A 24,721-nucleotide genomic window follows, 5' to 3' on the forward strand; every position below is an offset into this window, starting at 1 on the left:
AGTGGGGTTAGATGTTGTGATGGACGATTGGCAACGAGGAGATCATGAGCTACATTAGTAACACTGCGCAACTGTCCGATGCCTCCAATGGATCAGTATTGAGGTACGAGATTACCTTTTTTTAATGGTATTGAATATGTTGTGAATTTTATTCAAGAAGTTGATTCTAGAATAGAAGAGGGCGAAAAGATTTCTTTAATGAATGTTGCATTGCAATTTGCAAGCCACCCCCGCGAGATGGTGGGGAGCCCATCGTGACCATCTTCATGATTGGGACACCGTTAAGTCTGCTATGGTGCATAGATTTTTGCCCAGAGAGTCCCTTTAGCAAAATTCCTATTTATGATGGACGTACTAGCCCGCAAAAGCATATATAGGGTTGTTGCTCCGTCTGGACAAACATTGGCTTACCAATTGTGATGTGGACGCATCAGTTCATCCATACATTGGATACAATTTTATTTGAAAGAGGAATTGAAAAGACAAACGGTGGATTGGGATATAATTACTGCTTGGTTTTGTAGGGATTTCTCATTTTTTGATATTTATGCAAAGATAGCTGAAGCTCTTTTATATGTGGGGGTGGTCCCGCACATGGGCGCCCACACCATGGACCAACGTGAAGTTGGGGCGAGTTGAATGAAACGGTGGGTCGGCTTGGTGAGTCGACGCCCCAAACAATGGGCCAACCGCCATATAAGTAAAGCGTTGGAATGGTGGCAAAAGACAGCAAGTGAAGTTTCCAAGTGTTCATGCGAGCTAACTTGGAGAGGACTGAAATTTGGCAGTGCAGGCGGACTCTTGGGCCGTAGAATAGAGCCGCAAAAATACAGAAAATAGAGCCGCAGGTCGTGCAAAGGCCTTTGGGCGAGGGCGTGCAAGGGCGTCAGGCCAAATGACCGAACGGGTGAGGGAATCTGAGGGTGTTTGTCTGAATGATCGTTCGAAGGTGTTCGGGCGAGGGCGCTGGGCCGAACGACCGAACGAGCGAAGGTGTTTGGGCGAGGGTGCGGGGCCGAACGGGCGAAGTCATTCGAAAGTGTTCGGGCGAGGGCGCCGGGCCAAAGGACTGAACGGGCGAAGTCATTCGAAAGTGTTCGGGCGAGGGCGTGCGAGGGCGCCGGGCCAAAGGACTGAACGGGCGAGGGCGTCCGCCCGAACGGCTGAACGATGTGATGAACAGTGCGACGGTGAATGAGGTGCGACGGGCGAAAGTATCCTAGGGCACTCCGAATGGTGGTTCAGGTGGTTCGAACGGTGCAGGCTGACTTGCATGATTTGGCAGATACAGTGTTGCAGGAAGTGCCCCCCCCCCGCTCCGAAGCTCGGAAGCGCGCCCCGTACGGAAGCGCGCCCCGTACGGAAGCGCCTTTCGAAGCGCGCTTCGGAAATTAGGAAGCGCGATTCCTAAAAAAAAGTGCGCTTCCTGGTTTTTCCGAAGCGCCAGCTCCGAAGTGCGCTTCGTACGGCGCTTCGGGCCGCCGAAGCGCCACGCTTCGGAGCAGGAAGCGTGTGCTTCACACACGCTTCCGTACGCTTCGGCGGAAAGGGGCGCGCCCAAGAGAAAAACATTTTTTTTTTTTAATTTTTTTTTAAAGTTAAGTTAACTAAAGCTTAAGGGAGTGGGTTAGGGTGAGGTTAGGGTGAGTTTAAGGTGAGGAATGAAAAGAATAAAGCCCCCATTCATTCCTCATTTTCTCACTTTGAGTTTATGAGAGTTGGAGAAGAGAAGAGAGGAGAGGAGAAGAGAAGAGAGGAAAGGAGAGGAGAAGAGAGGAGAGCTTGGAGGAGTGAAGAAGGAGGAGCTAGGAGAAGGAGGAGGAGCTTGGAGCAAGAGCTTGGAGGACTTCATCTACAAGAGCTAAAGAGGTAAGTTCAAACCCCAAACTCCCTTGTTTTTTTGAAAAAAAAATTGTATTTTTCTCCTCCCTCTCATACTCTTTCCCATTGTTTCTACTTGCTCCTTTATTTACAGGTTGCCGTTGTCCACCACCTATATCCATATTCCAAGATGGTGTTCTTTTGGCTTCTATGTATCATTCCACTCTTGGTTTTAATGATGGCAAGGGTGAGGAATAGAAGGGAAGAAACAGAATAGGACATTGGTGATGGTCCTAATAGTAGTGACCCAATGTATGATGAGGAGGAAGGGTTTGAAGAGGAAGGGGATGAACTTGAAGGGGACACTGAAACACAAGATGGGAAAGCTACATCAACACCCTTGTGGAACTATGTGACCAAACTTGATGGGGGAAAGGGTGGTGGATCTTACAAATTTGTGTGCCCTCATGGTTGTCATGGAGGAAAACCATATTGTGGTTCATATACCCATCTGAGGAGGCATCTTTGTGGGGTGCTGGACAGTGATGAAAAAAAGGGTTCTGTGGGGGTACAAATTTGACCAAACATTTCAACTGAAGAAAGAAGAAAATACATCCAAATAGAGATGGCTGCACAACAAAAAACCAAGAAACAAAAAACTCATTCTGAATCAAGTGCAACCTCTAAATTTGGTAGTTGCTCATCTCCTCATGGTACTTCTGCAAGCTCTGGAGGTAGAAGAACAATAGGGGATTTCCTTAATGTTGCTGGGAGGGATGATGTGGATGGAAAGATAGTCCGTTTTCTTTGTGCTTGCGGTGTACCATTCAATGTGCTTCGCTCTCCCTATTGGCATGACATGGTAAAGGCCATCAATGAAGCCCCAAAAGGATACAAGGCCCCCAACTATGAGAAAGCTAGAACAGTGTTATTAGAAAGAGAAAAAGCTAAGGTTCAAAGAGCTTTGACACGTTTTACAAATGAGTGGGTAGATTCTGGGGTATCCATTGTATCAGATGGGTGGACAAATATTAGAAACCAACATTTGATAAATGTTCTTGGTGTTTCTTCTAGTGGTGCAGTATTTGTTGCATGTCATGACTCCTCCTCCATCACTGCAACTGCACAAAACATTGCAGATCTCCTATTGAAATCAATCAAAGATGTTGGTCCGAATAATGTGGTTCAAGTGATCACAGATAATGCAGCAAATTGTAAGGCAACAGGAAAAATTATTGAGCATACTCATCCACACATCTTTTGGTCTGGGTGCCTGGTTCACACATTGAACCTTTTGATGCATGATATTGTGAAACACAAAGAATGTGGGTGGATTGTTGAGGTTTACAGGAAAGGGAAGCAACTCATTAAATTCATCACAGGGCATACAAGGGTAAACTACTTCTATGGCACTTACTCCAAGTTGCAATTGCTTAAAATTGCAAAGACAAGATTTGCTAGTTATTACCTCACCTTTAGGCGGCTAGTGAAGGTGAGACAAGCTTTAACTAATCTGGTGTGTGCTGAAACATGGGATGAAATTAACACTGACACAGATGGTGCTAATGCAGTCAAGGACACTGTTCTTGACAGTTACTTTTGGTCACAGGTTAAATATGTTTTGCAATTCACCAAACCAATTTATTACATGATCAAGTTTGCAAATCCAGATCGACCAGTAATTGGGGAGGTGTATGAGCAAATGGATAGCATGTTGGGGCAGATTAAAGACATTGTTGAGCCTAGAGATACCACCTTGTACAATTATATTCGTGTAGAGGTGCAAAACCGATGGGAAATGCTAAATATTCCATTGCATGCATTAGCATATGTTTTGACACCTAAATACTATCATCCATCATGGCTTTCAACACCAGCACCTGGGGGGGGGAAGCAGGAGAAAACCACACCAAGATCAAGAGGTTCACCAAAAATATATGGCTGCATTGAGTAAATTAATCCCTGATGAGGAGGACGCTGCATTGGTACGGAGACAGGTGAGCAACTATACGCTCAACACTGGTCCATTTGGGAGCATGCATGCAATTAAAGATCGAGAGACTTTTTATGCTCTTGAGTGGTGGAACATGCATGGAGGGGGTACTCCACTTCTACAGAGTTTGGCATTGCGGGTGCTATCACAGGTGGTAAACACTTCTTCTGCAGAGAGGTGTTGGAGCTCTTATTCTTTCATCCACAGTGTTAAAAGGAACAGGTTGAGTTTAGACCGGGCAGAGAGCTTGGTTTATGTTCATTACAACTTGCGATTGTTGTCCCATTACTGTGAAGATGCAAAGTCTAATAAAGACTTGTTGATTTGGGACAAGAATCCAGAGGAGCCCAATTTGGAGGATGGAGTGTTGCGACTAGAGCAATTAGAGGATGCTCTTTTCCAGGTATGTCCATTGTGGTATTAATTTTCCAATTTTCCCTTATAAAGCATTTCTCTAATTCATGTTTTTAATTTTTTTGTTAACTAGTGTTTTTTTTTTGCATGAATTTTTTGAGTGTTTCTAGGATGATGATGACTGTGTTGATATGCCACCACCCCCACCCCATCTGGTCCCTTGGTTCCTAGGTTCCATGGTTCAACACCAACAGCAGGGGGTTCTTCTTCATCAGTTTCAGTGCCACGACTTACACAGGCACCATCTTCTTCATTGCCACCACGTGGAGGCCCGCCACCACGTTCTATTCGTGGTGGAAGGAGGAGAGATTAGTAGATATATTCACAATCTACTACTTTTTGTCATAGATTACTCATTAGACTTGTAGACTTGTGAATTTGAATTTTGAACCTTTTTGGCTTGGCGGTGACCAAGTGACATATTTTGTAAACATTATTATTTGAATTTTGGACATGACAAATGTTGACAGTTGCTCACTTGCTAGATAAATCATAATATGCTCTATGTTTTATGTTTTATAATATGCTTAAATGTTTTATGTTTTATAATATGCTTAAAAATTTGATGTATGTTTGTAATAGCTAGAATATAGATGATTGTTGTACATACTAGTAACTACAATGGAATCATGGATGCCATATCTATCTTGATTTATGCAAAAATATGCATGTTTTCATGTCTTCTACAATTAATTTGGTATTTGGGATGTTTGTTTTGAGTATAAATGCAAAAAAATATAAATATATATATATATATATATATATATATATATATATATATATATATATATAGCAGACGCTTCCGCGGACGCTTCGCTTCCTAGATTTTTGGAAAATGACGCTTCCGCGCTTTCGCTTCCGCTTCCGCGCTTCCGCTTCGCTCCCGCTTCGTGCAACATTGGGCAGATATTGTACCAAAAAAACTTGGGGTTTCCTGCAAAGGCTGTAAAACTGAATATTTTATGAAGTATTGATATTATCAGGCAGACTCATATTTCAGGGAGTTGCCCCTCGGTTTATTATTTGTTGTGCATTTATGTTAAAAGATAATAACTATGAATGATGTATGAATGTTTCCGCTGTGCTAAGGAAAGTGTACTTAGGAAAGTTGAAAAATAAACTATGTATAGAAAGTAGGCGTTGTCCACGATCGCAAGTATTGTTAAAAAGAAAGTGGTTGGTGGTGCTGCACCTCCTATAGTTCGGTTGGAAGAGTACTGCCTGAACAAGTTGTACAAAAAGAGTACTGCTTGAACGAGTTGAGGGCGTTCGGCTGAATGAACTGCTGCTGAACGACGTGCTGAATAGTGCGACGGTGAACGAGGTGCGACAGGCGGAAGTACGCTTGGGCACTTCAAACGGTGTAGGCTGACTTGCACGATTTGACAGATATTGTACCAATGAAACTTGGGGTTTCCTGCAAAGACTGTAAAACTGAATATTTTATGAAGTATTGATATTATTGGGCAGACTCATATTTCAGGGAGTTGCCCCTCCCGGTTTATTATCTGCTATGCATATATGTTAAAAGATAATGATGATGATGTTAATGTGAATGTTTCCACTGTGTTTAATGAAAGTGTACTTAGGAAAGTTGAAAAATAAACTATGTATGGAAAGTAGGCATAGTCCACGATCGCAAGTATTGTTAAAAAGAAAGTGGTCGGTGGTGCCGCACCTCCTATAGTGCGATTGGAACATATTTTGTATTATCTGTACTCGCAGACTAGGGAAATCTTCATCTCAAATATACTTTTTCCGGCTTTGACCACAATATATTTTCAAATTCCTTTTAAGTAGCTTTTTCTTTTTGTCTTGCTACTTCTCTTGATGTAATGTCATGAAGCTCAAGTTCTACTTGTAGATGAGTTTCAAGTTTGAAGATGTACGATTGGATTAGACGAGATTCTGATAACCCAAGTACTCGTGTTGCTAAGGTCTCCCATTCTCGAGTGTATTCATCCACATCTCCTTTTTGTCGCAATCTAATGAGTGTTGAAAAGAACTCTTCTTCCTTGACGCCTTGGAACCTTTTGAAGAATGCATCCTTAAATTTTCTCCAACTAATAGTGAGTGTCGTCTTCTTCCACCACATATACCAATTATATACTTTGCCTTCCATTTTCATGGAAGCGTGCCTAATCTTTTCGTCAACATTGTCATTATCGTAAATCTCGAAATATTTTTCTGCTTTATTGAGCCACGTGACGCTGTTTTTTTCGTTACTGTCGAACATGGGTAGCTCAATTTTTGTTCTTCATTGATACGTCGCTAACGGTGGGGTGAAAAAAGTGTATTGATTGGTGAATGGATTCCAGAGCTGCTTATTTTGAAAATTTGTGTTAATATTTTCTTGGTGCATGGATGATGTTTTTGGAGACTCGGTTTGTCCATGAGGATCTGTTGAATTTGCCGAATTTGGTGAATTGTGTTGTTGATTACCTTCATCATTCTGGAATATTTGTTTGGTTGTAATATTTATCTTGTCACAAATAGAGGTCAGTATCAACATTGTCTGATTATGATCCCTTTTGGATTCGATATGGTTCTGCCCGTGCTGTCTTTCTATTTGATTTATCGTATCATGAAGCTTCTTGATATCATTGGAATATCGGTAACCTTACTCTCGAGATCGACTAATTTTGGTTAAAATAATCGGAATGGCTAGTAATCCTATTCTCAAGATCAACCAATTTTTTGCTGAAATCGGCCATTGTCATCGACGACATTGAACGGGTTTGTGGGGGTGTATATTTGTCCGCCAGTTTAAGATTTCTTCCTTAATTTGAACTATTTTTTTTAAATAATTAAATTAAATTAATTAATTTAATTATATATTGAAATTATTTTTATAATGTATAGTTTTTTTGTTTTCAATATTAATTATATAATTATAAATCATATAATTAATTAATATTAGAACTATACAATAATTAATATAACTATAGCTATGTCATATGAATTGTTGGACTGATCGAACTCGTGAGACGTCGGAGTGTAAGAGCCGCAGTGGTCAATGCGTCGATTGGGAATGGTGGTCAGCGAAGAAATAGCGACATGGAGAGTTGGTTGGGACTAGTGCGAACGATGGGATTTGACTGGGCATGTCAACAGGGCCACACGGTAAGACAATATACATGAATTTTATAGCGGAAGGGGAGGCGGGCGGTGAAGAACGAAAGCTAAACGATGGTGGAATTGACTGTCAGGTGGTTGGAAGGGGACAGCGAGGGATAGGAACGGAACGCAGAGAGTGCGGGGGCTGTAGACAAGACGACATGCAGAGAGAATGGGGACGACAACAGAGAAATGATAGGGTGGACGTAGACAGGGAGGCAACGAGAGATGTGGAGGGACAGTGTGGGAAAAACGATGGAGGAGAGAGCGACATGGAAGGGGTCGGGGAACAAGTATGCAGTGGACGTCTTGGTGTAGCGATTTGTTGGAAAACTTAACTCACTCCGATACCAGATGGAATAGATGAACTCAACGATTCAACAAAGACATATTTTATTATTAATAAATAGATAGATGATGATATGATTTGTGGGAGGCTCGTGGCTTTATACTACCTTGGGTGCCTCTTGGTGAATGGGCATGATCAAAAGATCTTTGATCATGCCCTTTGCCTAATAAACTATTAATTACAATTAACTAATTTTTTATATAACAGAATCCGAAGGAGAGAAGGGGATAAAGGAAGATCTTGTTACAGATGCACCTTATTTGAAGTCGCTTAAGTTGAAGAAGATAAACATTGGGACCGAAGAAAAGCCTAAAATTCCTTCTATTGGTGATTATTGGGACGAGAAAACCACCAAAGAAGTTTTTGATTTGCTAAAGGAGTATGAAGATTTGTTTCCCACTTTAGTCTAAAAACTGTAGGGCATCATGTTGAGAAATCTAAAGGGCAATTATTACAGTGAGTTCTCTTTACTGGATAACTGTTTGTGATGTCTTGTTACTTATTATTATGTGTGTGTATCATCAAACAACTACCAAAACAAGAAGAACAAGAACACAAAATATAGGTTGCAAGCCAAGGCCAAAACCCTCTCTAGTTGAGAGGAAAACTGTAATGACTGTGCTAAATTAAAGAGTCATTAACTAAACTGTAAACCTGTAAAGATTACTGAACTGTGAAACTGTAAAAATTACTGAACTGTTTGAAACTGTAAAAATTACTGAACTGTTTGAAATGGTATTATTGATTTGATGAAGTACTTACCTGGCCTGCTACGGCTGTTGCGGTGAGGGTGCTTCAGAACTGCTCCAGCGCTCTCATTACCGAATGACCAAAAACCACCCAGCCAAACCGAATATACCTAGATACTCGATCCAGTATGCTTCTCAACCGATGCATACCGTTCCCCCGTGCCCAGAAACTTCCAAAACAAGCAAGGCTCAATAGTTCCGATTCATAACCAGTATGTATAAATTTCTCCTTCCTCCTCTCAACAGCACCCGAATCAGTTTTCCTACTCACAGCAAATAGCCTCTCAGGCCAAGAACACGGACCCCCTTCTTCCCTCTCGGCCTCTTCTTATGTACCGATTATTAGCGGTGGTTGCTCTCTCCACCTATGAGCCCACCGCTTCCCTCCTCAACGACACCTCTCAACATGCAGATTCGTATCTTTTCTTAAGGATATTTGATATGTGCCATTTCACTTTTATTAAGATTTTTATATGTTTAAATTAAAAGTCCTAAGTTCATACATAGGGGCTTTATTTGATTTAATTTATCTCTTTATTAAATCATTCACATACTTTATTTAAAAATTGCTCAAAATAGATAATTATATAACCAGATTTTTAAGAATTTAAATAATTCTTTACATTTATTTTCTTTATAACCCATTTACTTTACACTTTTAAACTTAATATCATTGGTAATCGCTCATTAATCATGAGGCATTAAGTAATATGTGCTAATGGCTGAATGCGACTTTTCTATATGAAGGAGTGTCAGGATATTTAATATTTTAAGTAATTTAGAATATAGCTACTAGTGCAGTGCATGCGATACATGCATATGTAGCTATCATATGCATGTATCGCATGCACTGCACTAGTAGCTATATTCTAAATTACTTAAAATATTAAATATCTATCATATGCATGCATCGTATGCATGCTAATATTCTCGTGCTCTCTATATTAATGATGGGTCATTACATACACCCCTCCTTCAGAAAACTTCGTCCCGAAGTTAGAGTTCAATACTTATAATAGTGATTAGTACATTCTTGCTCGGATTGTGTATTGAGGTTAAACTCTTACTTAATGTGAGGCCGCTATAAAATTGGTGTTTTGAATATTTTTAGGTCTATAACTTTAATGATCATGTCTTACTTCATCAGGCCCCCCCCAGGTTATCACTACATCATCCTATCCTTCCTAATCTCTTCCGCTCCCATCCTATCCGTCCTCTACTGGAGTATGCCATGGCGTCAGTTATACTGACCTTACCATTCATAAACTCCAAGGGTGACAGCGTTGGCTATACCGACCTGATCCCTAGTAGGCATCTGGCAGTCATCATCACACGTCTAGGGGAGCGTGACTCGCACAGTCCTCCCATGACTCCAGGGTTCGGAGGATAAACGGTGGGCAACACCTCCACCCCTCCCAGTAGAATCAGGGTTAATACCCTATCATGGAATCTCTTTGAGCCTTAATTGTTCTGAAGTTTCTGTCATCACGTGGTCATTTCGGTAATGAGATTTTATCTGCAATCATAAACACTTGTCCATGCATTTATAACATGTGCATTAATATTTTCAAAACACATAGCTTATGTATATTTCATACATGTTATCTAAAGTATAACATACCTTGCCATAATCTATTCATGTCATTAGCTTTCATATTTCACAATATAATCATTCTTTCGTGTATTGTTTGTGCATAAGACTCATGACTTTAAATTGCTAACTGACACTTGATATTTGATCTTACGAGCACATATCGTTATGTTCCAAACTTTCATTGATCTGAAATGTGTTTGCTCCAGTAACAACTAACTGGGTTATTGTCTTACTTGGTAACAAAATGCATCATATGGATAGTCATTAGCAAAGACAAATCTCAATTCCTTCTTTTTAACAATACTGTTACTTGTTGTGTTCTTTTATATATAAATTGATTGAAATACCTAGCTCAAGTATGGTATGCAACACGTTTGGGGAACATATTTTGAACTGAACATTTCCTTTAACAATAATACACCGAACATTGCTCTATGTTTAAATAGTAGTACTCTTTCAATACCTTGGCCCTATGGGTTGAATTTATGCTCATGGAACCTTTGCTCAGGTTGTATTCATCACTTATCTATTTGCTAAATTAGGTCTGAATGTTACGCAAAAGCTTAGCTAATACAGCTACTAATGCTTTAAAATTAGAAAATATGTTAACCAAAGGACCAACTAGCTGAAACAAGAAGAAAATTTCCACGAAAAACAAAACAGATGAGAATAGATAATTTGGAGCAGATTGTAATCAAATTGGGTGCAAATCCAAATGATTCCTCTTCAATACAAGCCTTGATTAGACCAAGAGTTACAGATATTCAAGTGCTCAGGAGAAAACTCAAAATATCAGCTCTAGAACATGTTCAAACACCAGAGACAGTACAGAAAGAGAAACAACAATTGCTATCCCTGATTATCGACCAAAATAACCAGATATGAAAACAGGATCCAAAGTTAAGTAAAAGAGAAGAGTGAGCATATATGTGCAGCAATCACTACTGAAGCAACGACTACAGAGGGGGATCCATCAGAGAAGTTAGCAGAGACTTTGTCACGTCTAAGCATTTAATATCAAGAAATTGAAAATCTCAAAAAGATGCTTTCTATAACGGATAATGAGATAAGGGATTTCAAGGATGAATTAGTAGATAAAAATGCGATCATCAATAAGGAGCAAGAAATAAGGGCTAAAATGCAAAAAGAATTTGATTAGTTCAGAAACCAATTAACAGGTACACAGTCACTTGGGGTAATTTTTGAGTAAGGAAGATATTATATGTGACTCTTTAGAGGTCTCATTTGAATGTTATTTGTCCACTATATATATATTTTCTGAAGTAAAAACTATTAAGAAAACACCTACAGAAGTTTTCATACAAACTTGAAGAAAGGTCTCATAGAATAATTTATACAAACTCAAATATATCTCCTATGTCGAGAAGTCAAAGAGAAATATCTACGCTGATGACAGGTACAGAGGAGTGAGTCCCCTAGTAATTATAAAGGAGGATGACTAAACATTTAAAATGAACATCTAGAAGATTGTAAGAATATAAACATCATTACCCATTGTTTGTTATAGGAGCATAAATAATAATAAAAACGAATCCATCCAAGCAAAGTATACAAATACAAGAGAATAACATCAAAATATTCAAGAAAGTACTTATCTCTAGAGAATATGTCAACTCCTTTTGTTCAACTCTTCAAGGAGTTAATCTCATCCATATTATCATCATCAGGAAGTCCATATCATATCATCAAGGGATTCACAGCTTCAAGTAGCATCTGCTTTAAATCTATGTCTTTTTGAATAATTTTAAGTATATCATACAATGTTGCAAATATCATGTAGGTGCTTACATCACCCAGGGACTGTAAGGACTTAGGAAACTCGTATAAATATCAGGGAAATGAAAATGTTGACAAACTTAAATCAAAGTTACATTCACCCTAAATGTTTTCAAAATGATCCAAAATAAAATAGGTAAAGAACATGTCTAATTTTCAAGGACATTTCCGCTTGATAGAGGATGAATCTAATTTTCAACAGATTTTTAGATAAAAGCTAAGCGGCATAACCATATATTTAAAAGCAAAAGGGTTCCAGGGGTCCAGGATACATCATACAGATATGGAGCCTGATATAGTTTCATATTCAGATACAACAACTTTTATAAAAAAGAAAAAAAAATTAGATACAATACATTTGAATGTGAGATATATAATGTTAAAACACATAACAGAGATATATGGAAAACAAATACCATGAAGCAAATCCAAGATTTTGTAGATACTGCTACAAGGCTAGAACTTTAGCGTAAGGAAATGCTATTAAAGATCTTTTCTACCCTTCGGAGATTTAATGTGCTTACTCGTAGTTGTGTTTGAAAGGATAATGTCCTCTTCCTATAAATTCTAGACTTGCTTCACATCAGTTTGAAAGTGTCATCGGTATATTTAAGGCAGCAAATATTCTGACTATTTGACTTCCATGAAACATTTATTTCAGGGATACTTATCCCCTAAATGGTTTAGACTTTAGAGTACCATAGCAAGCTCTTTTTTTTTTTTTTTTTTTTTTGTCAAAAAGCAAATTCCTCTGAAAGCATTTTAGTTTGAAGCTTACAGACATCTTTATATAAATTATATAAGATCTGGATTGCATTGGATAACTATTTAGTAAGATGGTATGCCCCTCATGGTTTTGAACCATTATCTGTTGTTGTTTATAGTCTAATCTAGCCTTTCTCTGGTCTTCTAACCTTAATGTTTGGGTCTATCAGCTACCTTAGTGTGTATCTCTAAATTGATAAGGTGACTATTACTCTGTCCCTTCCGGTTCCTAGGGATAATTGTAGTTTGATTTCTACCAGAATTCTGCAGTTACCTCTGTGAATTGCTTATACCTGGCAATGTTTTAAGACTCCGACTCCGACTCCGACTCGGCCGAGGATCGACTCCGACTCCGACTCCGAAACGGTAATGACTCGGCCGGCTCGATTTCAATGACTCGGTCGTTGTAAAAAATACATTAAATATTTATTTTTTTTATTAAAAAACATAAACTGCATTAAACAGGCTTGTACATCACATACATCACATTACATTACAACATTGTACATTAGAAAAGCTTTTTACCTGAACTATTTATGTACTCTTCCAGTTCTACTAGATTGTAGATTGTGCAAACTAACTCACAACAGATCCCAGTTTCGCATCATGGAGCTACTTTTATCTCTTCAAAATTGATGCATATGGAATTCCAACGTACTGATTCTACGGGTACATCAAGATCAAGCATGATGATAGATTTTAATACATTCATCCAGACGTCATACAACCAACCATGAAAAATGTAACTGCAATCACAAACATGATACACCACCTGCATTTTACTTAAGTATTTAACTGTCAACCATTTATCTGGCAAAGGAAAGAAAAGCTGGCTCCATGTTTCCGTCCAAGTAAACTTCTTGGAGCTCTTTAGCAACTCTATTAATGGTGCTTAGTGCTATCATAAATGTGAGTAGAAGCTAGCTATCTAACGAAACATGGAACTTACAGGTGCTTTCTAATAAGAAACCAGTTTAATTTTCGTAGGATCAATGAAAAACTCTTGCTCAAAACGGGGTGGCCTAGGTATCAACTACGTTGTTGGAATGATGCAACATGTCCTTCAATTCACACATAAAAACCTCTCAACAAAACATACTCGTAGAAATAAACTGGGTTAAGAGCATAACATAGTAAAGACTCAAGAGAAGCCACAAGCTTCCCTGTCGATGACATAATTATATCAAACTCTAGGGGAGGAGTTGATGGGCCAACTCATTAAGATGCCCTCTAGAGAGGGACTCCTTTGGTAGCTTTCTTTTAAAATCCTGAATACATACTAAAGAACTATCGTTCTACACAAGTACAATCTTTGAAGTTTCTACCTTTCTCCTTTATGTCACCAACTGATCATAACACCTATCTCAATCATACGCCTAGTGCAATTGGTGGATCCACAACAACAGCTGCAGTTGTTTAACCTTAGACAGGCAACTTCTTATTGCAAGACAGGCAGTGTAGATATTTCAGATAAACAGAAATGAATTCAAGTAACAGCATGCACAATAGACAAGAGAAATTGGGCATAATATCAGCTCCAAATTCTCATGCAAGAAGCAAGCCTGTATAACAATGATATGAACAGTGAATCCATAAACTGCATTAAACATTTGAAAAATTACCAAAAAAATGATTTTTTTTTTAACTTTTTATGCTGCCTAGCCGTCCCAAGTGTGACTTGGCCGAGTCATAACGGACCCGGCCGGGTTGACCGAGTCACACATGACTCGGTCAACCGGACCGGTTAGGTGGCCGGGTCACTCCTCAGGCTAATGACTCGGTTCGACTCGGCCGAGTCGGTTTCGAATCGGCCGGCTTGTAAAACAGTGTCATACGCCTAGTGCAATTGGTGGATCCACAACAACAGTTGCAGTTGTTTAACCTTAGAGACAGGCAACTTCTTATTGCAAGACAGGCAGTGTAGATATTTCAGATAAACAGAAATGAATTCAAGTAACAACATGCACAATAGACAAGAGAAATTGGGCATAATATCAGCTCCAAATTCTCATGCAAGAAGCAAGCCTGTATAACAATGATATGAACAGTGAATCCATAAACTGCATTAAACATTTGAAAAATTACCAAAAAAATGATTTTTTTTTAACTTTTTATGCTGCCCAGCCGTCCCAAGTGTGACTCGGCCGAGTCATAACGGACCCGGCCGGGTTGACCGAGTCACACATGACTCGGTCAACCGGACCGGTTAGGTGGCCGAGTCACTCCTCAGGCTAATGACTCGGTTCGACTCGGCCGAGTCGGTTTCGAATCGGCCGGCTTGTAAAACAGTGCTCTCTAGTTGCCAATCCTGAAGGAGTATCAAATGCCTACATTGCTTAACACAAAGGAAAAAATTTGTGAGGGCCAAGGAAGAAAGTAGACATGTCCAAGGTAGAATGCTATCAATGTCATAAGAAGGGTCACTATAGAAGTGACTATCCCGACAATCCAAGAAACAAGAAGAGAGAAAGAGATCAAGCCAACATTGCTGAAGAAGGAGACCCAAAGAAAGTCAAATCCGAAGAATCTGATATAAGAGATTTACACTATTAAGTCCTTTGCTTTTAGTCTTAGATATTCTATTTTTGTATTTTGAATTTATAGGTTTTAACATGTTTTTTGGAAAATACTTTTTTCTTTTGTTTTATAAGTGTATAGGTATCCCTCAAGCTTTGGAGGGAGCCCCCAACAACTCCCAAAGATAAGTATCTCATTTCCTTTCAGCTTTTGGTTTCATGTACTCATCTAGTTTTGATTATATTAAATAGCTATCACCATTCTCCCTCTATTGTCTTGATTAGGAAGACATCTGCTATATCCTCAAGGAATATGGAAGAAAGCCACTCAAGATAAGGTTTGTCAAGAAACAAAGGTATGCGTTAAACTACATTGACTTCTTTATAGTAAATGTTTATTCATTTGACAATCTATTACTAACATTGTTGTGTCTAGCTATATTGAATCATATTGATTCTTATTTTGGGTGATTCATTACTTGATAAATCTACCCCACTCTTATTCTTCACTGATTTTATAGAACCCTAGACAGGTTCTTTGGAAAACCCTAACCTAAGGGTATGCTAATGTGAATGTTTGAAACCCTAAACTACTTAGGGATATTGTGAAATGCTATTTGAAGTTCTTGTTGATGATGTCATGATTGGGATTTCGGTATGATCATGAAATCTTAACTTGTTAGGGTTGAATGATGTTTGTCTGAGATCTCAAACCTTTGAAATTCTAGAATAGTAGGGTTTTCTTTGATATGTTATGAAACCCTAGATTTTTAGGGTTTAAGCAAAACCTTTGTTATGAAAGCAAGATCCTAGGAATGAAACCCTAGGTATATATATGTGTGTCTATTTGTCAAAACCCTAGCTCAGTCTAGGTCAGTAATGTCTAATGTATTAATGTTGTCTGACTTATGATATGCTTACGCATGATAATGAATTCCTAGATATGTGTGTTGACCTAGTTATTGATGGTCATAAGTCTTAGGATATAATATAAGTCCTTGTCTGAGCTTCTGGATGATGATATTCGAAAGTCTAGGGTTTTGCAGCTAAACCTTAGTAGTAGTTAAATTCTCTAGTATGTGTAATATAACAATCTGAGATCTATTTATATAATGATTGTTGAGATTGTGAAAATGAAATTCTAGGGTTTTGGAGTTAAACCTTAGTAGAAGTAAAAATCTCTGATGTATGATGACAATGTGATAATTTGAGATTTGTGTAAGATCGTTGAAATCTGAGTTTTAGTTGTGATTGATGGAAAATCTAGGGATTGCAACTAACCCTTGTGGAAGAAGGTCATGTTGATGACTAAGTTGTGATTGGTTTTGATTGATTAATACTCTTGTATGAAATCTAGGATTTGTATGAAACCCTAGTGGAAAGTCTAACATATGAATTCTGAAAGTTGTTAGATGCCTTGTAAATCTTTATTTGTTTGAATTGTTTCTAGTGTTTATGTTGCAGAATGGTATGTCATACCTTTGGAAGAAACTTTGAAACCCTAGATGGAATGAAAAGTGTTATGAAGTATTCTAGGGTTTATGACAAAATCCCTAACAAGATGTTGAAGAGAATGTGTCTCTTGTTTAAGTTTGGGTATCTAATATATGTAAGGTTGAAATACTTCTGTAATTCTGATATGGCTAACTTCATGCTTCTATAGTTTTGGTTGTACTTGCTATCTAAGTTGTGCACGTACACAATCTTCAATATGGTGAAGATGTTCGTTGATGTGAGCATGATGGGGATAATGATAACTTTGATGAAATGGTTGGAAGCCATGAAAGATTTTTCGATGAAGAAAATAGAAGAGATCTCCCTTAGATTAAGAGGGAGTCTAGATAAAGAGACGCTCCCTGGTTGAGAGGGAGGTCATAACTTGGTTTTGATTGAAGAATGAATTTTGGAGGATATGTTGTTGCATGGGAAGTAGGAAAGGAAAATGTATGATTAAGGAATCTTCTGTTAGAGATTCAGTTGATAGTCCTACTATGAAAAGTTGAGAAGCAACATCAAGTTGTCTGGAAGACCCTAGAGGTTTGTATTTGATTATGTACATATGAAAATATATTATTGATTGGGGTTGTGTTTCTATAGGTGAATCTCTTGAAGGTGTTGATAGCATGCTGGTTACCAATCAATTTGATTGGGAGAGATTGGTTATCCTTGATCTGTTGGATCTAAGAGTGTTGATGCTTTGTGAGTGAAGCATTGCCTGGGAGGACATCTGGCCGACACTTTGTGTTGATGTCTAGGTCCCGAAGTTGGAAAGGTGGTGTTGATTATAGAGCTCTGTTTTTGGGTACACACCTGGATCTTTGGGTTGGTGGTTAGCAAGTAAGCCTGACTGTACCTAGAGAGGCTGAAAGTTTGAGTCCACCATATTCCCACTTGGATAGATTGCCTTGGTCAAGAATCTAGTCCGTGGCATTCTGGTGCCTAAAGTTTTTCATGGTTCATATAGTTGAGATTTTCGTTGTACTTGTATATGATGAATACCTCCCTAGTTAAGAAGGAGTGTTGGAAAATGTAACTAGGTTTGGTTTTCATTAATGTATTTGAGTCATCTTGTAATGTACTTGTCAAAAAAATAAAGAAAATTATTATTATTATTATTATTATTATTATTGTGACTTATTAAAGCATGAGTTTCATGCTTGGGTCACCATATTTTAGGTTAAAGTCCCCATTGAGGACTTCCAAGATTTATTCTGAGTCAATAGAGTCATTGTACTTTTAAAGAGACCCTTCTTGGGCTTTTGAATCATGTAAAAAGGTTTAATATTGAGTTAAATATAATTTACGTATTCTCCACATCAAGTCGGCCTAAGGACATCAATTCGACCTCCCTTGAAGCCTATAAATAGAAGCTAGTCGAATTCATTTGGAACAAACTCTCTCACAGCAAGTTCGATATCTCTTGAAGCCGAAAGAAGTGCGAAGTAGAAGAAGAATGGGAAAGAAGTGCGAGTTGGGTGGAGTCTAAGGAGAAGACGAAAAATAAATGAGAGCTGAATTTGGTTTACAAATTTCAAAACATTGAGACAGATGAAAAGCACTTACAAACAAAAATGATGTGAGCTTGGATGTATAGGCTAAGTCCCAAAGTGACTCGAGTGAGCAAAATTGGGTGAAGAGACTGACTCTGAAAAATCTAGGGAGAGATTCCTGAAGCTCTAGTTCTTATATGAACTGATATGAGCAGGAAGTGGAGTGAGAAATATAGAGAGAGATTGCTGCTTTAACAGTGGTTCCCTTTGTATTATTGAATAATAAATATTTATAAGACAAGGATGGCTTAAGATATTAAACATGTCTCAAAATATACAATCAACGTTTAAAAATTGACTAAGCCTTCTGAAAGTCACAATGTCTCATCTTTTATAGTTTTTGGATATTATGTCTTTTAGCTTTGCAAGCCAATTGAAGTTGTCACGGGTCAGACTTAATAGAATGGTATATGATTGCTCTTCTTTATCAATATTTCCAAAATATAGCATTTAAGCATAACATTCATTTTTTAAACATTTTTATGACAGATTGCGTTCACTTTTATTTATCTAGTATCTCTACAACTAGATCAAGATAAATATTGTGGTTACAGAGTTCTTCCAAAGAATTTAATTATTTTTGATGTTTTTTGGAATAGATATCTAAGCAAGTTCATGTTGTCGATGAGATTTTCAGACTGCACAATCTCCCAGAATTTTATAAGGTGATGAGCTCTCCCATCCTTTTATTTGCAATGCTGTCAGTTTAAATACAGTTATCTAATATGACTACCCAGAGATTGTACTGGTGGCGGATTCAGTGAAATTAACATAGTGTAACATTATTTTAGATGTTTATTCGCTACGTTTATTGCTTTGTTATAAAAGACACTTGAAAGAAAAGTTGTTCTCAGCCTGTAGAAATTTGCATATGGAATGTTCTGTGGATAAAAGATAAAAGATGAAGCAAAGTGATTACATTTGACAAATTTGCAGTTAAATTAATGTCCTCTTAATATAAGCACTATTGAAGCTATTTTGTAGCTGTGACTCTATGTTGAAGATGGAATTTGTCTGGAGTCGATGGTCATAAATTTAATGATAATGAAACAGAATATGTGATTGCGTTGACTCTGCTAAATGGAAGAAAACTTAAAGCAGCGTCTGTGAGTATGAAGAATGACATAGTTTTATTAATAAGCATTGCTCTTTACATATGTACAAGGTGATTGCCAGAATGAAGGTCAAATAGCCAACATTTGTGATATCACTTTCATTTGAAAAAAGGAGGGCTTCTGTATACTCACAGAGGTAATTTGTACATGATGGTTGGAGGTAACTTGAAGCGAACAAAGTTCCTTCTATAAATTAATTACTCCAAAAGACTTGGAATATAAAGATATCCATGAGGATACAAATATTATATATTAAATGTGTGAATAAGAATCATAATATTTACAATGAGAACGAGAGGCTTGCTTTTATATCAGGCAAGTGTCTCTTCACGAAGAGTCATGTCTCATTTAGACATGCCTCTTCAACCTAATTACTAATTAACTAATAATTATTTATGCTTATTATCATTTACATTATTTTACATTTATTTATATATATTTTATTCGTTACATTGCCTTCTTCCTCAAAAAGCTTTGTCCTCAAAGCTTGTCGATGAAAAAGGCTTGATCTCTTTTTCGGCTTCGAATGTCCTTCTGTATTGGAATAGTCATCTTCGTCGATACAAACTGATATGATCTTCTAAGTGACAAACAAAATTGTCGCATTGAGAAGGGATCAAACCATCCCAAATTAATCTTTTGTGGAATATTCCGATCACTGGAATTTTGTAACGACTTGTTAGCATAAGGCTGGATTGAGTTTACATCACTATTATCTGGAACATTAGCGTGTTGTTCCGGTTTTGACTGGTACTGATACGTAGCGTGGTTGATTTGTCTATTCTCATGATTCGGATGCCGATATGGGACTTTTTTGGTTTGATTTCTCCTTACTGGGCATGTGACAATTTTTAGATTTCCTTCTGACAAAGATGTTGTTGAGTTGGTTATGGAACATTCACTAGGGATGTTCATTGTCTGAACTGCAACATCTAAGTGTGTTGTTTCTTCAACTAACTTGTCTTCTTGAGTTGTCATATTCATTGGATCGGTATTTGTTGTTTTGTCATCAACTTGAATTCCTACATTTGATGCTTCCTTCTCGATAAGTTGTTGTACCTTGTTTTCTAATGACTTCTTATCCTTCTTAAGTTTCTTAATTTGCGGCAGTAATTTTTCACTATGGTATTTAAGTCGAGAAACTTCTTCATTTTTGTCAAATTTCATTTTGCATATTTTGTAATACTTTTTTATCTTCTTGAGAAATTACTTTTGAAATATCTGATATATCGTATGGTGTTACTGAATTTGGTTTCAGTGTAACATCTTGGAGTGTTATTTTCTTCTTCTTGTAAGAAAATGTTAAAAACTTTTTCTTCGTATTTAAGATGACAAATCCTAGAGTTTCCATCCAGGGTGATCCCAAAACAATGTCACTATCGTCAAGAAATAAGGTTTTCACGGTGAATTGCGAGGTAAAAGTGTAATCTCCAATACTTAGGTGTAGATTGCTTATGTCATATTGTTTGTCATATTCGCCATAAATATTTGTTTCAACTATATTTGATTCAGGAATCACCAATTGGTTAGCACATTTAGGACTAACCATAGTTTTAAAAACCGTTTTGGAAAACCGGTAACCGGTCAAACCGGCCGGTTAGCTAGCTGGCCGGTCGGAACCGGCCTAAAAACCCGGTTTAACCCATCACTTGCCCGATTTTTTGACCTAACCGGTAAAAACCGGCCGGTTTAGGACAAAACCGGCCGGTTTGTAACAAACCGGCCGGTTTTGTCCTAAACCGGCCGGTTTTAGGCACAACTTGTGACCTGTGATCAGAGTCGGTACTACATTCAGTGTGCTCATGCCCATGATGAAAATTTACAAATATGGTAGATAAATACACAGATATGTGGCACCAACAAATACCCAAGTTCTACAAAACAAGTGACAGGATGAGAAATGTGGATATAGTAAACTGTAGCACTTATCTAGATTCTAAACATAGACCAACTGGAGTGAAAGAGACCTAATCTTTAGGCTCTGATGCCAAAATAGGTATAAGCTAAAGGTGGGAGCAAGATGGGAAGCAAAAGCACTTCAATTTTATTAACTTGGAGAACATAGCTTATCCATTAAAAGTGAAGCGAGGGTCCTTAGATAGAAAAGGAACCCTATCATAAATTTGACACCTTATGTAACTCCCCAACATACCAATTTAATATATAAATAGGAGTCATGCATACAGCTGGAGAATCTAAATGATAAACACTATACTAGACGACAAATTGTACTAGAAGTTACAACTTACAATGTCACAACAAGACAAAGTCACAAAGAAATATTATAATATTACAAAATGTGATGAGCACAAGTGAGTCATGACAGGATTGTATGGCTTGACTCATGACAGTGACTTCACAAACAGTGCAACAGTGATGACTGCAGCATGACAGAGAGGTATGGCTATGATCTATGGACAGTGAAAGTGGCAATGACACAGTAATCCTCTTGATGGCAGTAACCTGGTATTACGAGTAAGCAAGTGACAACAGTGTTATTGGACAGTTGGATCAGTGGGAGCAGTGAAAAGTTGCATAGAGGGAGCAGGAAGTGCAAAAGGAAGATGCAGTGAGAATAGCAGTAGGCAGCAGTCATAGAGCAGCAATGAATGTGTGAATTTATTGATTGTAAAGGAAACTGAAGACCCCTGCAGACTTAGTCTGTGTATCTTTAGACTTGGGGAGTCTTGTACTACCTTCCAGGTTTACCTGCTAAATGTTGGATGTACATCATACATAACTGAGCTTATTGTTGAGCAAATTCTTGTGTACTCTCCTTGATGTCATTGGTGGCATTGATACTGAGGTTGCAGATCAGGCTGAGGCATCCTCAGACTCTGAACCAGATGATGTCTATGTAGCTCCTGATGATGATCCTGTGTCTAGTAGTGGTGATGGACTTGATGATTGATCATGTGTACACTGTAGACTTGTAGTAGGCCAATGGCCTCGTAGCTTGCAGCATTGTTTTTGGACTTTATAGGCCATTTAGAGCCTCATTTCTTATGTATTTTGCTATTTTGTCGATGATATGTATTGCACTCGGTGCCATTTTGATATAATCACCTTTGCATGGTATATAAATGAGCAAACTTTGCATATTTTGTCTCTATTGTTTTGGTTCCGGTCGGTAAACCGGTTCATTAGGTGGACCGGTCCGGTCACCGGTTCCGGTTTTAAAAACACTGGGACTAACATAATTACTTTTTTTTTTTTTTCTTTCAGCAGGAATGATAGAGATTATGATATCTCTTCTTGCGAGTGATCCTTTGATTTTAAATAGTGTATCAACACATTTACTAAAGGTTGTAGAAAATCTTCCCTCTTTCATTTCTGAACTACACTCAATTTCTTTATTGTCAGCGATTGACTCCATTTTTACTTTGTTAAGATGAACTTGGGGTTTGATAATATATTTGCCCCCTTTTTTTGTTTAATATGCTAATTAATTAAATTAATTAATATATAATATATATTTTAAATAATATATTAATATATATAACTATATTAAAAATATATAATATAGTTTGTATTTAATAAAGCTAACAATATGTTTAACCACTCGATTTTTTTTTTGAAATATGGCTGACTGGTTACGCAATGGTAATGGTTAGGGGTTACGACCCTTGATGCCTCGGAAACCATGTAAAGCGGCGGAGCAAACTGTGTAGACAACACAATGGAATTGGGTCGAGGGAACTGACCGACAGGTGGCAGGGACAACCGACTTGTCGGTTTGTCTACAAGGACTAATTTAAGTCAGCGGAACAGAGGTTTATGGCTGGTCAAGGAGTCACAGCGTGCGATTGGGTGAGGATGGTGGGACGATCGCACGGAAAGCTTTAAGAGGAGACCATAATGATTTGTCGGATTGCTGGTTGGAAATTTAGCTGACGACAAGGCTACTCACGCGGAGGCAGCGGAGGAATTGTGGGCAGCGGTGGACAGTTAGGAGCTGTCAATGCAGCGTTGGAAGGTCTTTGTTAGGCGACAATGTTTTGTGGTTGAAGGTATTATGGTGGCCCATGGATAGTTTGTCGAGCGACAACAACAAACAATGTGTCGGTGAATTGTTGCGGTGGCGGTGTGATGTTCACAGATGTAGATGTGTGAAGATTATGACGACAATTGGTGTTTGTAGCTCCTCAAGTGGTGGCGTTATTTGTGGTTCTCCGATCATCGATGTCGGGCCAGAAAAGGCCGCTGAAGGTAGGAACAATCGACGACTTTAGAAGGGTCGTTTTGATGGTTTTTATTTTTATTTTTTTCTTTTTAAATACTCTTTTTTTTAATATAATTTTTTTATACGAATATTTTTTGTACTCTTCTAATGGCCAAAGACCTGTTAGCAGTATGGAGAATCTCCTGAAACTGGTAGCGAAACACTTTAACGGCAACAATGTTGACAGCTTTGACGGTCAAGGACCTGGCTAGGAGAACGAGCTCTGTGCACCAGTTACGCAACCTAGAGAACCGAACTCCTCTGATACCAAATGAAGCGAACAAAGTTCCTTCTATAAATTAATTACTCCAAAAGACTTGGAATGTAAATATCCATGAGGATACAAATATTATATATTAAATGTGTGAATAAGAATCAGAATATTTACAATGAGAACGAGAGGTTTGCTTTTATATCAGGCAAGTGTCTCTTCACGAAGAGTCATGTCTCATTTAGACATGCCTCTTCAACCTAATTACTAATTAACTAATAATTATTTATGCCTATTATCATTTACATTATTTTACATTTATTTATATATATTTTATTTGTTACATAACTGCTCAACGCCCAACTAAAACATGACCCCCTGATCAGGACTTTCCGATACTTCAACCAACACCCTTGCACAACTTCTGAAACAACTTATAACCTTTTGATCAGAATATCACTTCTCTACCACATTTGCTTTGATACTAAGTCAAACAAAGATGAAGGACACCAAGTGACAGAATATACTGTAGTTGGAATAGAAGCACTGCCTGCACTTTCATCTTCCAGCCACATGACTTCATACACGAATCCTGTAAGATACAGCCTGTGGTTCCTTGCTTCAGTGCATCAAACATTCATTTTATTATGTATGATACGTATTGAGCCTAATAATAAATTTCTCTGTTCATCAATCATTTAACATACAGCTTAAGTCATATATCCACATCACTGCACCTTTGCTGCTAATCCATAAAACAAAAGAGATGCTACAAGATGGTGCTCCTTAGTATGCAGACTTGGACAAGGTTTAATTCCTCTATTTTCATGTTTATACTTCTTGTTGGAATCATTGACTGTATAGACTTCTTTGAAAAGATATGTCCTTGCCACCAACTGGGATGATTTAATTTTTCTTAACTACCTGGCTGCTGTGATGTGGCACACCTGATAATTGCACAAAGTTGGTTGGATACAGTTTTTCCTTGAAATCGAATTTGTTTACTCT

At 37.9% G+C, this 24,721-nt stretch overlaps 1 protein-coding gene across 4 annotated transcripts in view; it reads left to right on the plus strand.

Annotated features, from left to right (window-relative positions):
* Positions 1-24,721, plus strand: part of LOC149159249 (U6 snRNA phosphodiesterase-like protein) — a 146,794-nt gene that overhangs the window by 111,502 nt on the left and 10,571 nt on the right. For 3 of the 4 annotated variants that reach the window (XM_089433452.1, XM_089433451.1, XM_089433455.1), the window contains one exon: positions 18,765-18,830. The exons of the other annotated variant lie outside the window; for it this stretch is intronic. In XM_089433452.1, coding sequence (XP_089289578.1) covers positions 18,765-18,830 — 66 coding nt within the window. The remainder of the gene's footprint in view (positions 1-18,764; positions 18,831-24,721) is intronic. 4 annotated transcript variants of the gene reach the window in all.

This window comes from Pinus tabuliformis, chromosome 5_2 (assembly GCF_031772625.1).
Source record: "Pinus tabuliformis cultivar Carrire ecotype Pingquan chromosome 5_2, CPIR1, whole genome shotgun sequence".
Classification (NCBI taxonomy): domain Eukaryota; kingdom Viridiplantae; phylum Streptophyta; class Pinopsida; order Pinales; family Pinaceae; genus Pinus; species Pinus tabuliformis.